The 20,762-nt window shown below is 34.3% G+C and overlaps 1 protein-coding gene across 1 annotated transcript; it reads left to right on the top strand.

The window, feature by feature from the left end:
* Positions 1 to 729: 729 nt before the first annotated feature.
* Positions 730 to 19,229, top strand: LOC139448205 (protein SYS1 homolog). Its single transcript, XM_071229727.1, has 3 exons — positions 730 to 1,096; positions 3,001 to 3,068; positions 18,066 to 19,229. The coding sequence occupies exons 1-3, from the start codon at positions 902 to 904 to the stop codon at positions 18,304 to 18,306; spliced, it is 504 nt and encodes a 167-aa protein (XP_071085828.1). The 5' UTR covers positions 730 to 901; the 3' UTR covers positions 18,307 to 19,229.
* Positions 19,230 to 20,762: the final 1,533 nt, after the last annotated feature.

The following is a 20,762-nucleotide window of genomic DNA, read 5'->3' as shown; positions in this document are numbered from 1 at the left end:
GTTGGCTTTAGCGTTGCAGGCGAGTGGGCTACCATTCCCCCAGGATGTGATTCGCATACACGTCTCTACCATGGACAGGAGATGTCAGGCCGCTATCCAACGGGGGACATACGCGTTATTGATGGAAGCTGACCTTCATTTTTGACTTTTCCTATGTACCGATAACTGAGATGACTACAATCACCAAGTGTTCTCTCCACAACATTTTGGCACAATGTCTTGTATGGTTCCTCGTACAAATGTATTTTCCTACCTCACACACATCTACCACCTTGCAGCAAGATAATGCCCGCTTACATACTGCCCCTGTAGTGTCGCTCTGATGAGACGAATGACCAACTATTTAGGGACTCAACTCTGCAACAGCGAATTGCGGCGCTTACGTAGACGACTGGGCCACCCATGAGGCACCCACCCTCACTTCCCCCCTGCAATAAGACATTCAACATGTTCAAAAGCGACAGCTTTACAAACATCCCCTGTTGAGGAGGCATTTTGGCAGAGGATTCCTTCACCATTTTTACATAACGGACAACATTTTTTAATTAGGTTCATTTTAAAATACTTTATTTACGACTCCATGTAATCTGTTTAAAAATGTTCTTTCTTTCACCGTTATGGTCCGTTTTGACTAAAAATAAACGGGGCATTTTGACTAAACTAGCTGATCCGTTTTGACTAAAACCGCGGCCGTTTTGGTACAGGGACGTTTTAGCTCGATCTCCCCGAGTAAGAAGGTCTGTTTGTATTTCCGGGAAGTGAACATCCATGACGCGACCAACATACGGTCTCACTAGGCCTAAATGTTGCACTGTAACATATCTGTGTTTTTTTAGTTATGATCGATAAGTGCCACAAACATCCCAAGTAAGCTGAAAGACAAGACTAGGTCTAATGAGTGATGTTCGAGCTTTTGAAGCGTCGCTTGAACGGCATGCCAGGTCAATTTCGAAGCAATGTTTGGGACCCAACGTTGATTATTGCTCAGATCGTGTGCATGCAGAGTTTTTATTATGTAAATCTTGGTTTTTGGATTTTTATATTGGACACGATTGGACGTTTTGATGCATCAGTGGATCAGATATTTACTCAGAGTGTAAGTGTAGACAACTTTATATTTATATATATATGTGATCTGTTGTAACTTGGATTGGGTATTTATTAATACAGGTACAAATTGGTACACAAACTGTGACAAAGACAGAATCTGGCTGACCATAGGCCTTTTTTGTGGAAATTGTACGCATATGTATATTACTTCGCTACCATAACAGGCTAACATTCTTTAGATCTGTAGTATTTTCACTTCCACAAAGAATGTTAAGATTAGCTGTTCTGATGGTTGCGTATATATAGTGATTGTATGATCATACAAAGCAATCCCCTAAGAATATTATTAGCAATAGCGAGCTTAGAGCTATGGGTTTATTTTTACTGTAAGAAGCTTCGTTGCAAAACTTTTTCCCGGCAGCCTTGTGTCTGCACCTCAGCTGCCCAAGCTATTCTGATCAGAAGCGATAATATTTTTTAAATTCTGTTTAGACTCTGTTAAGACTTCTGGCCATATCTCTCTCCCCCCCTTTAAGAAATTGATAAACAAAGGCATGTATTTTATCATGTTCTACATCGTTCTACATCGTACATGTTTATTACAAGGTAATCTCAGAGAATGTCTAAAGACCCAATTGGATACTATCCACAAACTAGGATCAAGAAAAATTAATTTCAGGGTTGGTGGGTTGGATACGGGGTAAAGTCTTTCATCGGGGGTCCCCCTGATGGGGTTCCTGGTTAGAACAGGTCACCAGCAATCTTATTTCTTGTCCTGAGAGGCATATGAATGGATTGGGTGGTCAGACTTTTTTTTCTGTATATACCAGTGTACCCTGACTGCGATGTTAACAAGCCACATGCTATAACATATCAGTGTTGGTATACCCCCCACCCTCCAGTCGGTGGTACTAGGAAAACTCATGCATGCACAAGCAACATTTCCTGGAAGTGACTATAATGGTTAGAAGGACTTGTCATTAGTTCTCTCCAAACAGCCTTGTTCATGTTGTTTGCTTCCATTCCGCTTTTGTCTATATCACAATCAAGTTACCTTTTGGAAGCTTCCAAGGATGTACATTCAACTTCATAATATCAAATATTTGATATTACTCCTAACTTTTCATATGACTGCCAAAGTGCTTTTGCACAAGCTGAAGTTTTCATTTTTTGTTGTGAATATTTAGGAGCAGACTATAGATGGGGTACAGAATGGGTAAAATGAAAATAAATGTCTTTCTGTTTGACAGTAAACATTGTAAACACATGAACTACATCAATTTACACAATTTACACCCCAGCAGCTTTACTGAAAATACTATTTGTGGCCATTACACAGCCACTTTTGTTCACAATGTTTGATAGTTTGACTTTTGCTTTTGGACCATGCTTTTAAATTCTCTCAAAACACACTTTTTTGTGCAATAAAAACATCATCTCAGAAACCACTGAGATTGAACTTTCACGGGCTTGTTCCCACAATGAGTAGGAGTCTATTATTCATTATGGCCATGATTCGGCCATCTCTGTTCAAACTGTACCTGTAACAGACATTTCTATATGTTTAGGTAGTTGTGAGACACAATACACCTTCCATTTTTTATATTGTTTCTAATTTTACCTTCTTTTTGACAAGGCTCGTAAGTTCTCTCAAATTGCATATTTGGTTCCGTAAAACATTTTCTCCTCTGAAATTGCCAGACTGAGGCATGTATGTTTCTTTTTATGATTACATAATATTATGTTTGAATCATTAGGTTTTTGTGTGTGTGTTTTAAATGCTCATACAATACTTTTGCAGAACATTTATGAAAATCATTACTAACATCAAATTTTGTAAAGTGTCCGTCTTTGTTCACTTTTAAACTGTTAGCTACATATCCAGGTGAGTTACAGTGCTGTGGCACTATTTTATTGTTTTATGATGGAAGTATTTTGTTTCATTCTCAGGATCTTGGATTGTATGAAGATTCAGGAAGGACAAATCTTATTGCATATGCACTGAATAGCCTCACATGGTAAGTTCATTATGCAAAATGTTGATAGTGCTATGAACAACTGGCCTAGCCAGACTTGGTAAGTTACACTTACAGGTCACCTCTATATAGCTAACCACAGCTTAAAACAGCGTACACACAACAATAACAATACAACACACAAACAACAATAACATACAATCAACAATAACAACACAACATACAAACAACAATAACATACAATCACCAATAACAATACAACACACAAACAACAATAACATACAATCACCAATAACAACACAACATACAAACAACAATAACATACAATCACCAATAACAATACAACACACAAACAACAATAACATACAATCACCAATAACAACACAACACACAAACAACAATAACATACAATCACCAATAACAATACAACACACAAACAACAATAACATACAATCAACAATAACAACACAACACACAAACAACAATAACATACAATCACCAATAACAACACAACATACAAACAACAATAACATACAATCACCAATAACAATACAACACACAAACAACAATAACATACAATCACCAATAACAACACAACACACAAACAACAATAACATACAATCAACAATAACAATACAACACACAAACAACAATAACATACAATCACCAATAACAACACAACATACAAACAACAATAACATACAATCAACAATAACAATACAACACACAAACAACAATAACATACAATCACCAATAACAATACAACACACAAACAACAATAACATACAATCAACAATAACAATACAACACACAAACAACAATAACATACAATCACCAATAACAATACAACACACAAACAACAATAACATACAATCACCAATAACAACACAACACACAAACAACAATAACATACAATCACCAATAACAATACAACACACAAACAACAATAACATACAATCAACAATAACAACACAACACACAAACAACAATAACATACAATCACCAATAACAACACAACACACAAACAACAATAACATACAATCAACAATAACAACACAACATACAAACAACAATAACATACAATCACCAATAACAACACAACACACAAACAACAATAACATACAATCAACAATAACAACACAACATACAAACAACAATAACATACAATCAACAATAACAACACAACATACAAACAACAATAACATACAATCACCAATAACAATACAACATACAAACAACAATAACATACAATCAACAATAACAACACAACACACAAACAACAATAACATACAATCAACAATAACAACACAACATACAAACAACAATAACATACAATCACCAATAACAACACAACATACAAACAACAATAACATACAATCACCAATAACAACACAACACACAAACAACAATAACATACAATCACCAATAACAACACAACACACAAACAACAATAACATACAATCAACAATAACAACACAACATACAAACAACAATAACATACAATCACCAATAACAATACAACACACAAACAACAATAACATACAATCAACAATAACAATACAACATACAAACAACAATAACATACAATCACCAATAACAATACAACACACAAACAACAATAACATACAATCACCAATAACAACACAACATACAAACAACAATAACATACAATCACCAATAACAATACAACACACAAACAACAATAACATACAATCACCAATAACAACACAACACACAAACAACAATAACATACAATCACCAATAACAATACAACACACAAACAACAATAACATACAATCACCAATAACAACACAACATACAAACAACAATAACATACAATCACCAATAACAACACAACACACAAACAACAATAACATACAATCAACAATAACAACACAACATACAAACAACAATAACATACAATCACCAATAACAATACAACACACAAACAACAATAACATACAATCAACAATAACAATACAACACACAAACAACAATAACATACAATCAACAATAACAACACAACATACAAACAACAATAACATACAATCACCAATAACAACACAACACACAAACAACAATAACATACAATCACCAATAACAATACAACACACAAACAACAATAACATACAATCAACAATAACAACACAACACACAAACAACAATAACATACAATCACCAATAACAACACAACATACAAACAACAATAACATACAATCACCAATAACAATACAACACACAAACAACAATAACATACAATCACCAATAACAACACAACACACAAACAACAATAACATACAATCACCAATAACAACACAACACACAAACAACAATAACATACAATCACCAATAACAACACAACACACAAACAACAATAACATACAATCAACAATAACAACACAACATACAAACAACAATAACATACAATCACCAATAACAATACAACACACAAACAACAATAACATACAATCAACAATAACAATACAACACACAAACAACAATAACATACAATCAACAATAACAACACAACATACAAACAACAATAACATACAATCACCAATAACAACACAACACACAAACAACAATAACATACAATCACCAATAACAACACAACATACAAACAACAATAACATACAATCACCAATAACAATACAACACACAAACAACAATAACATACAATCACCAATAACAACAACAACACACAAACAACAATAACATACAATCACCAATAACAACACAACACACAAACAACAATAACATACAATCACCAATAACAACACAACACACAAACAACAATAACATACAATCACCAATAACAACACAACACACAAACAACAATAACATACAATCACCAATAACAATACAACACACAAACAACAATAACATACAATCACCAATAACAATACAACACACAAACAACAATAACATACAATCACCAATAACAACACAACACACAAACAACAATAACATACAATCAACAATAACAACACAACACACAAACAACAATAACATACAATCAACAATAACAACACAACATACAAACAACAATAACATACAATCAACAATAACAACACAACATACAAACAACAATAACATACAATCACCAATAACAACACAACACACAAACAACAATAACATACAATCACCAATAACAACACAACACACAAACAACAATAACATACAATCAACAATAACAACACAACATACAAACAACAATAACATACAATCAACAATAACAATACAACACACAAACAACAATAACATACAATCACCAATAACAATACAACACACAAACAACAATAACATACAATCAACAATAACAACACAACACACAAACAACAATAACATACAATCACCAATAACAATACAACACACAAACAACAATAACATACAATCACCAATAACAATACAACACACAAACAACAATAACATACAATCACCAATAACAACACAACACACAAACAACAATAACATACAATCACCAATAACAACACAACACACAAACAACAATAACATACAATCACCAATAACAACACAACACACAAACAACAATAACATACAATCACCAATAACAACACAACACACAAACAACAATAACATACAATCAACAATAACAACACAACATACAAACAACAATAACATACAATCACCAATAACAATACAACACACAAACAACAATAACATACAATCAACAATAACAATACAACACACAAACAACAATAACATACAATCAACAATAACAACACAACATACAAACAACAATAACATACAATCACCAATAACAACACAACACACAAACAACAATAACATACAATCACCAATAACAACACAACATACAAACAACAATAACATACAATCACCAATAACAATACAACACACAAACAACAATAACATACAATCAACAATAACAACACAACACACAAACAACAATAACATACAATCACCAATAACAACACAACATACAAACAACAATAACATACAATCAACAATAACAACACAACACACAAACAACAATAACATACAATCAACAATAACAACACAACACACAAACAACAATAACATACAATCACCAATAACAACACAACATACAAACAACAATAACATACAATCACCAATAACAACACAACACACAAACAACAATAACATACAATCACCAATAACAACACAACACACAAACAACAATAACATACAATCAACAATAACAACACAACATACAAACAACAATAACATACAATCACCAATAACAATACAACACACAAACAACAATAACATACAATCAACAATAACAATACAACATACAAACAACAATAACATACAATCACCAATAACAATACAACACACAAACAACAATAACATACAATCACCAATAACAACACAACATACAAACAACAATAACATACAATCACCAATAACAATACAACACACAAACAACAATAACATACAATCACCAATAACAACACAACACACAAACAACAATAACATACAATCACCAATAACAACACAACACACAAACAACAATAACATACAATCACCAATAACAACACAACACACAAACAACAATAACATACAATCACCAATAACAACACAACACACAAACAACAATAACATACAATCAACAATAACAACACAACATACAAACAACAATAACATACAATCACCAATAACAATACAACACACAAACAACAATAACATACAATCAACAATAACAATACAACACACAAACAACAATAACATACAATCAACAATAACAACACAACATACAAACAACAATAACATACAATCACCAATAACAACACAACACACAAACAACAATAACATACAATCACCAATAACAACACAACATACAAACAACAATAACATACAATCACCAATAACAATACAACACACAAACAACAATAACATACAATCACCAATAACAACACAACACACAAACAACAATAACATACAATCACCAATAACAACACAACACACAAACAACAATAACATACAATCACCAATAACAACACAACACACAAACAACAATAACATACAATCACCAATAACAACACAACACACAAACAACAATAACATACAATCAACAATAACAACACAACATACAAACAACAATAACATACAATCACCAATAACAACACAACACACAAACAACAATAACATACAATCAACAATAACAACACAACATACAAACAACAATAACATACAATCACCAATAACAATACAACACACAAACAACAATAACATACAATCAACAATAACAACACAACATACAAACAACAATAACATACAATCAACAATAACAATACAACACACAAACAACAATAACATACAATCAACAATAACAACACAACATACAAACAACAATAACATACAATCAACAATAACAATACAACACACAAACAACAATAACATACAATCAACAATAACAACACAACATACAAACAACAATAACATACAATCAACAATAACAACACACAAACAACAATAACATACAATCACCAATAACAATACAACACACAAACAACAATAACATACAATCAACAATAGCAACAGTACATGCAAACAACAATAACATACAATCAACAATAACAACACAACACACAAACAACAATAACATACAATCACCAATAACAACACAACATACAAACAACAATAACATACAATCACCAATAACAACACAACACACAAACAACAATAACATACAATCAACAATAACAATACAACATACAAACAACAATAACATACAATCAACAATAACAACACAACACACAAACAACAATAACATACAATCAACAATAACAACACAACATACAAACAACAATAACATACAATCACCAATAACAACACAACATACAAACAACAATAACATACAATCACCAATAACAACACAACACACAAACAACAATAACATACAATCACCAATAACAACACAACACACAAACAACAATAACATACAATCAACAATAACAACACAACATACAAACAACAATAACATACAATCACCAATAACAATACAACACACAAACAACAATAACATACAATCAACAATAACAATACAACATACAAACAACAATAACATACAATCACCAATAACAATACAACACACAAACAACAATAACATACAATCACCAATAACAACACAACATACAAACAACAATAACATACAATCACCAATAACAATACAACACACAAACAACAATAACATACAATCACCAATAACAACACAACACACAAACAACAATAACATACAATCACCAATAACAATACAACACACAAACAACAATAACATACAATCACCAATAACAACACAACATACAAACAACAATAACATACAATCACCAATAACAACACAACACACAAACAACAATAACATACAATCAACAATAACAACACAACATACAAACAACAATAACATACAATCACCAATAACAATACAACACACAAACAACAATAACATACAATCAACAATAACAATACAACACACAAACAACAATAACATACAATCAACAATAACAACACAACATACAAACAACAATAACATACAATCACCAATAACAACACAACACACAAACAACAATAACATACAATCACCAATAACAATACAACACACAAACAACAATAACATACAATCAACAATAACAACACAACACACAAACAACAATAACATACAATCACCAATAACAACACAACATACAAACAACAATAACATACAATCACCAATAACAATACAACACACAAACAACAATAACATACAATCACCAATAACAACACAACACACAAACAACAATAACATACAATCACCAATAACAACACAACACACAAACAACAATAACATACAATCACCAATAACAACACAACACACAAACAACAATAACATACAATCAACAATAACAACACAACATACAAACAACAATAACATACAATCACCAATAACAATACAACACACAAACAACAATAACATACAATCAACAATAACAATACAACACACAAACAACAATAACATACAATCAACAATAACAACACAACATACAAACAACAATAACATACAATCACCAATAACAACACAACACACAAACAACAATAACATACAATCACCAATAACAACACAACATACAAACAACAATAACATACAATCACCAATAACAATACAACACACAAACAACAATAACATACAATCACCAATAACAACACAACACACAAACAACAATAACATACAATCACCAATAACAACACAACACACAAACAACAATAACATACAATCACCAATAACAACACAACACACAAACAACAATAACATACAATCACCAATAACAACACAACACACAAACAACAATAACATACAATCAACAATAACAACACAACATACAAACAACAATAACATACAATCACCAATAACAACACAACACACAAACAACAATAACATACAATCAACAATAACAACACAACATACAAACAACAATAACATACAATCACCAATAACAATACAACACACAAACAACAATAACATACAATCAACAATAACAACACAACATACAAACAACAATAACATACAATCAACAATAACAATACAACACACAAACAACAATAACATACAATCAACAATAACAACACAACATACAAACAACAATAACATACAATCAACAATAACAATACAACACACAAACAACAATAACATACAATCAACAATAACAACACAACATACAAACAACAATAACATACAATCAACAATAACAACACACAAACAACAATAACATACAATCACCAATAACAATACAACACACAAACAACAATAACATACAATCAACAATAGCAACAGTACATGCAAACAACAATAACATACAATCAACAATAACAACACAACACACAAACAACAATAACATACAATCAACAATAGCAACACAACATACAAATAACATACAATCAACAATAACAACACAACATACAAACAACAATAACATACAATCACCAATAACAATACAACACACAAACAACAATAACATACAATCAACAATAGCAACAGTACATACAAACAACAATAACATACAATCACCAATAACAACACAACATACAAACAACAATAACATACAATCACCAATAGCAACACAACATACAAACAATAACAATAAGAAAATAAAATAACAACATACAAACAACAATAACATACAATCATCATTAACAACATGACATACAAACAACAACAATGCAACAATAACAACATACAAACAACAATAACATACAATCAACTATACACAACATACAAACAACAATAACATACAAACAACAATAACATACCATCAACAATAATTTACAATCAACAACCACAACATACAAACAACAATAACTTACAATCAATCATAACAACATACAAACAATAACAATACAATAACAACATACAAGTAACAATAACACAACATACAATCAACAATAACAACATACAAACAATAACAATACAATAACAACATACAAGTAACAATAACACAACATACAATCAACAATAACAACATACAAACAATAATAATACAATAACAACATACAAGTAACAATAACACAACATACAATCAACAATAACAACATACAAACAATAATAATACAATAACAACATACAAGTAACAATAACACACCATACAATCAACAATAACAACATACAACATACAATCAACAATAACAACATACAAGTAACAATAACACAACATACAATCAACAATAACAACATACAAGTAACAATAACACAACATACAATCAACAATAACAACATACAAACAATAATAATACAATAACAACATACAAGTAACAATAACACAACATACAATCAACAATAACAACATACAAACAACAATAACATACAAACAACAATAATAACACAAAATGCAAACAACAATGACACAAAATGTGGCAAGTACAGAACAGAATATGATAAAACACATATCTGCCCTCTAACATGACAAGTGGAAAAGGCATTGTGAGTTTCCCGTTAATATATACATATCCAGATGGTTACACCTGATATCTCCATTATCAATATGGAGAAAATTATTTTTTGTCAAGGGGTTATCTCAAACGTTGAGCTATTCCCCATGAACAAGACTGCTAAGTATTTCTTCTCTAGTATGATTGCGACTTCTTTTTTTTCACTAATGAGTGTTAGAGATTTCCTACTTTATATTCCAGGTGGGGATTCTAGGATAGAATAGGTTTACAGCAACCTATGCTGGTCATATTAGGCAACCATATAATTGTGTGGCCTGACTCTGTGACTTGGTTGATTGTGTATAATCGTACCCGGACAGTGTGGATGATTGTTCACAGTATCAAGCACTATCATCTGGTCCAGTCTCGGTTATTTACAGGCTGCCATCTTATAGCTGTAATAATGCTGAGTGCAGTGTTGAATAACCATCAGATATGTCATAACTGTCAGTACTTACCATTGGAAAATTCTAGGTGTGACCTGCCATAAGCCGCCATTTTGTATTCCAAGCTTGTGACATCATCAATTGTTGAAGTTTCCTTGCAAATGTTCCAAACTGCCCTATTGATTGAAGGTGTTCTGGTGGGAACTGGGCAATGTCCTCACATGTTGATGTTAAACTGATGAGTCAAAATTAAGTATAGTTTAATATTTGATTTTATTAGACATGTTTGGCATTATGATATATATTGTATAAACCTACAAATTCTGATCTCAAATGTTTATTTAATCAGCATGATCAGAGATCTAATATAGGATATGGAGATATGCATTTCAGGAATGTTGTAAAGGTAAAGTGATTGCGTAACATACTTGGTCTAGAGCTGCTGTCATTGTTTGTTGTGTTGGGTTTTTGAGGGGTTTGGTTTTCTTTGCTCACCGGGTCCTTCGGACCAAGGTGAACTTATGCCATACCGTGGCGTCCGTCGTCTGTCCATTGTCCATACATCAACAATTTCTTCAAATGACTTCTTCAAATGACCCCTCAAGGGGCTAAGGGGTGGGGCCAAATAGGAGTAATTTGTCTATACTTCTTTAAACAACTTCTTCTCTGGAACTAAGAGATAGATATCAACCATATCTGGTTGGAAGCATTCTCCGGAGGATTCAAAATTGTACAAATAGAGGAGGCTGATGGGTGGGGCTAAAAAGGGTAATTTGGCAATATCACTTCAAACGACTTTTTTCTCTGGAACTAAGAGATGGACATCAACCATATTTGGTTGGAAGTATTCCCTGGAGCTGAGGGGTGGGGCCAAAAAGAGTTTATAACTTGGACATAGTTAAGATCCCCAGTGTATAACCATATGTACAATTGAGAGTATAATGAGAGGAATGCACATATGCTACCAGGACTGGCCCCTCTGTTCATTTGTCCGGCGCTCCCAAAAGAGTTAGAACCTTGACCATAACATGCAAACCGATATTATTCCCACCCTATGATAAACAGATACATTGTATACATTTGTTTGTTATGAAGAGAATGATACATATAAGCCAATAGGATTCGCCCTGGGATCCAGCCTTGCCTCTGGAAACTTAGATCCTGGATCATAACATGGAAACGGTTCAGATCTTTATACAGCCTTTGTATCTAGAGAAATACACGTTCATGCTGTCAGATTTGCCATCAACCCATTCTAAATGCTGAGTCAAAATTACAAAATATTTGCAGTATTCTATACATGTACATTGCAAGTGTATATTTTGTCATGTGTAAATATCCAGGTGTGTGATACAGGCATTTGCATCTCTTGGAAGTGAAACAGATGATGCTGGTGATGTATCAGTAGAAAAGGGTTCATTGTTTGGAAAAATCTTCCTAAACTTAAAAATTCCACTTGCCTAGTGTGATTTTCATCTTGCCCTGCTTAAATCAGAGGCAAGAAGAAAACACTGGAAGTCACCTAACTAAGGTCGACTATGCTTGTCGTAAGAGGCGACTAACAGGATCAGGTGGTCAGGCTCGCTGAGTTGGTTAATGCATGTCATCTTATCCCAATTGCGTGGATTGATGATCAGGATGTCAATCACTGGATTGTCTGCTCCAGACTCGATTATGTACAGAGCGCCGTCATACAGCTGGAATATTGCTGATTGCGGCGTTAAACAACAAACAACAACACCACCAAACTAAGAATATTGAAATTTATAAGAAACTCTCGTTTCCGTTTTTTTCCATGTTTGTCTTTCTCCACTTTTTTTTTTTTTTATCCTTTATGTTTTCAGTGTCTTTTTTTTTATATTGAAAAAAACTTGTTCAGAGGACCAGCCACATCAGTTAAACTGGAAATACGTGTCTAGAGATGCGCAATGTTGATTAGTAATAGTTTAACAGTTCAGCCAATCTAACAAAATCCTAACAAAACATACTCTTGGAACTTGGAAATGTCACATCTCGACTTAATAACGTTCAACTAACTATCGGAATTAACCAATGGAATACCAACTGGGATTTTTATCAAGTGAGTAGACTGATCCCCTGCTTCTGTTGCACACGCTAGCTGATGCTACACAACAGCACGCTAGCTGAAATGAAGCATTAGGGCAGGGAACCAGTCTCATCCAGCGAGGGAGGTAATTACAATGGGTTTTTTAAGCAAATAATGTCAATGTATCTTCTATAAGTTTCAAAGGTAACTTTCATACTTGTTCAAGGGCACCATAACAATATTTTCCCACTTGCCTGGCACTTTATTTTTTACATGTCGGGCATACTATTTAAAGGGGCACTGATCTAAAGCAATTCCCCGGACTGGTTGTAGCCTTTGTTATTGTTTGTTCCCCCGTGAGTACCCGGATGATACGCAGCGCAACTGAGCGTGACCAGAGACTGGGCTACCGTCTGCAAGGACAGCTAAATAAACTTGGAGGCTGGAGGCAATATTTGTTTTACGCATTTTTGCATAAACACTGATTGGTTAACTGTGATCTATAAAGATTTCGACAAAGGGCGCATGTTAATTAATTTCTTCAGCGTAAACAAACAGACAAAAAGAACAGCGGAGCTCATCGGATGTCGTCATTTGGAAATACCCCAGATGGTTATAGTTTAATACTAAAAAAAGTATCCATGCAGTTAAAGCATTTTCGGTTTTCGGCTTGCGTCGATATAATACGATTTCTACTCCCTTGTTGTCATCCACGTTTTCTCGTATAACCCTACACTTGTGTATTTGTCGTCATTCACTTGATGCTCAGTTAATGAATTTATTACGGGTACAATTAGTGGTAGCACCACTTAGATTACCTGACAAAGGTTCCCATTTGGCATTTATTGTGTCTGGGGTAATTATTCAATCTAAATCCAGGTTTGAAGTGAGGTGAAATGTGTGTTATGTAATATGCACGTGGCAGCCCAGCAAGAGATGACTGATCAGTTGATTTACATTTTTTTTGTAAATCATCGGATCGTTCCTAGTCATCAAAGGATTAACAGAAAATACGTTGATTGATTTATCACTGTTATCTTGCACAGTGGATATGTCAAGAGTCAGTGTTTACATGTCTAGGTTTACTACAACAAAGGGAATACACTCATATCATGGCGTGAAGTGCCGATGTAAAAACAACATACTTTGGTCAAAGGGTTAACTGATAATACGTTGATTGATTGATCATTGTTATCCTTCACTCAATGGACTTTTAGGAACCGTGGACGTTATGAAAATAGTTGTCACGTGGGCTTTCTCAGCCGACCCTTGAGACTTGACATTTATGTAAAACACCTGAAACAATCCAAGTGATCAGTTGAGAAACGAACAAGGGATATCCCGAAACGATATATATCTTTTAAAATATTTGATTGTTACTGAGACACGTGACATCGAATAAGTTTCTTTGTACAGCTGCAGACGAGTGGGATATTGTTCCTTTGTGTGGATATTCACGGATAAATTCCTCGGACAAGGAAGCTGCCTAAAATTTATACACATAAATTTGGTAGGTTGTAATTATGATATATGCAATTTGTTTTCCTTCATTTGAACCGATTCATTCTTGTTTCTCTACGTCTTGGTTAGGAAATTCTTCAATGAGCGATAGACGTTGTTTTCACAGGTCTTTTCCTTTGTAAGCGTGTATATATTACCGTCAATTTGTAAAATGTGATTCTTTCAGGCAATTTGAAAAAGGTGTAAATATTTCAGTCATTTTGACTAAAAAATCTGTCCAGATTGATTAAGACGATCAAAAGGGCCTACAAACATCACAACAGATTATTATGTAGGATTAGAAGCCAAACAACATAGAAATGTACTTTTCAACGTATCATTTTCAGTCTCTTGGCGATCACATTAAACATCAAAATGTTTGGAATTCGTTATCATAATAATACAGATGGAAATGTTTTTCAGTCACTTTGTAAAATAACTGAATATATATATTTAGACGTTTAATAAATTTGTTACACATTTTGACAGTAAAAAAATATACACAGTATAAAAAAAGCAATGCTCAGGTGAAATATTTACTTTGTGTTGCAAGTCAAAACAGTGTAAACGAAAATCGCAAAATTACCAAGCAAGTGACATATCCAAACTTCGTCACCATTACCGCTGCTACCCACAAAGATACCTAAGTTTCCTTATTATCTCGAAAACTGTATTTCATTTTGTTGATCAATGTGACCATACGCCCTTATTACTACCCATAAAAGTGACTAATGCGCTTACGAATGGCGCAGCAGAGGTCGCGAACTAGTCTAGATTTCTGCTATACATCCGGGTACTCACTGGGGAAAAACAATAACAAAGGCAACAACCAGTCCCGGGGAATTGCGTTAGATCAGTGCCCCTTTAAACACCCCTGAAACTCAAATACATTTTTTAGCTCACTTGACTAGAACTGAGCTAATGTCATGGTGTCTTTGATGAGCCAATTTGTTCAAGTGCTTCAAATCTGATTATTAGTGTGGTCATCCTGGCATCCATTTTGAAAAAGCCATTACTGAGTCAAAATATTTTATGTCCACATGCTTTGACTATAATAGTTCAGGGCAAAACTATACCCTGACTGCCATTTCTTACCCAGGTTGTAACCATGTGTTCAAAACTCAATGATGATGATTATGGCAAGCAAAATCGATATTTCTTAAAAACTGCACTTTGCAATTCTTGTGATTACTGAAAGCAATATTCCTTATCTTCGGAATGGCTTATATTCACTTTATATATAAGTATTTGAACACATACAGCTGTCTCCATTAATTTATCATCGCAATCTTTTGTTATTCTGTTTCAAATGGCAAGGACTATAGTTCTTTTACAGTATCCTTGGACCGCCCCCGTGGTCTAGTGGTAGAGCATCCGTCCGGGGTTCAATCCCCGGCCGCGTCATACCAAAAGACGTTAAAAGATGGTACTTGTTGTTATCCTGTCTGGCGCTCGGCATTAAAGTGCTAAAAACAAGGACTGGTCGGCTCGGAGTCAGTATACTGTGTCTGAGTGGGGTATTCATGTTAAACTGCGGCATGGTAACTCAGTGTGCTAGCACTATAAATCGGCATCAGTCCGGACTAGTACCAGCAGCTACACGTGCATGCACGTCGCCATATAAGTGCAATAATCTTGGACGCAACGTTAAACCCAATTTTACCTCACCTCAGTATCCTTGCTACAGATAATAATTGAAGCGAATACTGTTTTATATAATATATATTTTCCTCATGTACAAATACGCCTTTTTGGGTATGAGTCATCCAGTTGACTAGGTACAGGTGGATAGGGGTTATCCATGATTTATGTAAAAGTCCACCAAAATACAAGGTACAACATATCTCAGTGGGTACGGATTGTCCAGTTCCTCATAAAACATACTGATATTATTGTCAGTGTCTGAAGCATGGTTACCTCTACAGACATGAGACTCTTTCTTGACATGATATTAATAAACTCCACCACATATCACATCAAATGTCAATTGCATTTATGTCAAAGGTCAAGATGACCTTTGAGATAATGAAGCAGCTGCATGTATTCCCGAGTGATGGAGGAAATGTAGCGTACAGGAAGCCTGTGAACTATAACCATGGGGAAAATAACACTTGTATGCTCATTCTTTGTTATTCTATTTTGCAGTGCCCTAGGCCTCTGGTTTGTTGTGAGGAGAACGAAGCAGTGTCTGGACTTTACTGCAACAGTGCATCTTTTCCATTTTATTGGATGTTGGATTGTCAGTGGTCATGTCCCCCAAACATTTTGGTGGTGGTTGACTAGCTTGGTATGCCTAACCCTTATGACAGTGTTGGGAGAATTCCTTTGCATGAGGACTGAATTAAAGGCAATACCAGTCACTATGGGGCCAAAAGTGGATTTGTAAATATCTAATGATAAAATATAATGTGTACAGTTTTATTCAGTTTAGCAGATACTAAAGGAATATTCCATTGTACATGATTTAGTGGAAGTCACAAGGACAAGTTCAAATTTACTACCCGGATACCCACCCCCTATTACCTGACCCTACCCGGGACCCACTGTAGGTCTCAAGAGATACGTACAAAATGTCCGATTAGGAATTTTGTTTTTTTTTGGCAAAACGTATTTAGATACATGTATTAAACAATCAGGTCTGAAGTTGACTTAAGTTATATCTTTATTCAACCTTATGAAAAGTAAAAAAGAATGGGTGCATAGTCAAAAAGAAATGCAAACATTAGTGACTTATAGTGTAACCATAGAGTTCTATATAATTTTTGTGGCACGGGTGGCCCAGTCGTCTAAGGCGCAGCGATTCGCTGTGCAGAGTTGCGTCCCTTGGGCACGCCAGAAACCTATGATTGTGGGTTCGAATCCCGGTTCGCCCCGATTATGTTTCTAGGTTTGTCAGCACCATACCCGTGCTCGTGGGTTTCACCGAAGTGGTAAATGTCTGAGACCTGCATCACTTCGGGCTTTCCTCCCACATTAAGCTGACACGCCGTGATATAACTGGAATACTGTTAAAAACGGCGTAAAACCAAACTCACTCACTCACTCACTATATAATTTTTGGCATTAAACAATATATCACATGACTAACCACGGGTCCGGGTAGTCCTGTGGGTACCCGGGTCCTAAGACACTCATGATAAAAATCCAGATGTTATCTGAGACTGTTAAGAGTATGGCTGTGTATTAGTGTTTCTTCCAACCTTTCAATGGTGACCTGAAGGATTGTATCATGAGACCCAGATTGTAGATTGTTTCTCATTTCTTGTTTGTTTATGCTACACTTATTAAAGGTTATTCTCCCCATAAGCCTTTTATTGTTCACATGGCTTTAACATCCTTAAACATTTTACATTTTTTACTTCTCCAAAATGGCTTGATGGATTCAGCTAGAATTTTGTGTAGATATTTGTCACTATAAGAGGGTTAAAAAATCTTCTCAAGAGGGCCAGACTTGAAACTAGGTTTGTTTTGTTTGTCTTTTGTTTAATGCTGCACTCAGCAATAGTCACCTCTTACGACAAGCACTGTCGCATTTTAGGCAAGCATGGCTTGCTGCAGATCTATTCTAACCCAGATCTTCAGGGGTACATAAATCTTGGTTGTTTGTTTGTTTAATACCACACTCACTAATATTCCAGCTGTATGACAGCAGTCTGTAAATAATCAAGTCTGGGCCAGACTATCCAGTGATTGACATCACGAGTAATGATCTACTCAATTAGGATACAATGACATGCATCAACCAAGTCAGTGAGCCTGACCACCCAATCCTGTTAGTTGCTTAGTCGCCTTTTACGGCAATCTAAAACCTCTAGGAAATCAAATATTGTTGCCATGTTGGAAAATACAAAACATCTTCAGTCATCCATTATTAACATCTCTTCAGAAACTGCTGGGTAAATGAAGCTGCAGTTTTATATGCTTGTTCATACCAATGATGATCTCTGAATTTGTTCCAGAGTTTACAAAACTATCTTCAATGAGGCCGCCATGGCTGCCACATATTCCGAAAGCTTTTTATGTCCAATGTTCAGACTCTTTTCTTCAAAATGTTATGAAATTTGGTACATGTGAAGTTAGTAGTGGGACACACACACACACACACACACACACACACACACAATATGTTCTGTTTCTTTAATATTTTTATTTTAACCTTACTTTGGCATTACTCAGCCATATTCTTTTTCCACTTCCACTTTAGACCATGCTGTTAAATTCTCTCTAAATGCCATTCCCTAAGACACTACTTAAATAATGAAGCTGAAACTTCACAGGCTTGTTCCAGCCAATGGTGACATGCTATTTTGTTAATCTGTCGTTTTTGTTAAAAATGTAATGATATTTGGGATGTCTGTAGAAATAGCATCTACAGTCACACACTGTTGTGTCCAACTTTGATGTGAGCACACAAAACCTCGACACAAAAGTGTTTGACTGTATTTATGGCCACTGCTCAAAATGTACAGTCATGTTTCATTCTCTCAAAATGTAGAGTGTGTGCACAGCGCTCTGGACGTCAGACGAGGAGCAAGGGAGTCATGTGGTTGTTGTGTTCCTCAGTACAACACATCACTTTGACCCTAACTTTGCCTAGACTGGTGGTAGAATGAGCCTTGTTCTATTTTTTGTCTGGTCATGCCAAGCCGAGTGCATAATATTGTGTATGCACACGTTAATTATATACATATTTTGTTTGGTCTTGGCTATGTAGGATTCACAAATTATTGATGTCTTAAATTGTCTTGAGTCTTATGCCAGAACGCGGTGGCTGATGTGATGGACCTTGAGAATCTGTCTGAAAAGAGATCAAAAGATTAACAACCCACAACGACCAGAAAC

The sequence above is a fragment of the Haliotis cracherodii genome, unplaced genomic scaffold (assembly GCF_022045235.1).
Source record: "Haliotis cracherodii isolate W230 unplaced genomic scaffold, xgHalCrac1.p SCAF_10, whole genome shotgun sequence".
Taxonomy (NCBI): Eukaryota; Metazoa; Mollusca; class Gastropoda; order Lepetellida; family Haliotidae; genus Haliotis; species Haliotis cracherodii.
The sequence above is the reverse complement of the archived record's forward strand: the minus strand, read 5'-3'. Positions and strand labels throughout refer to the sequence as shown.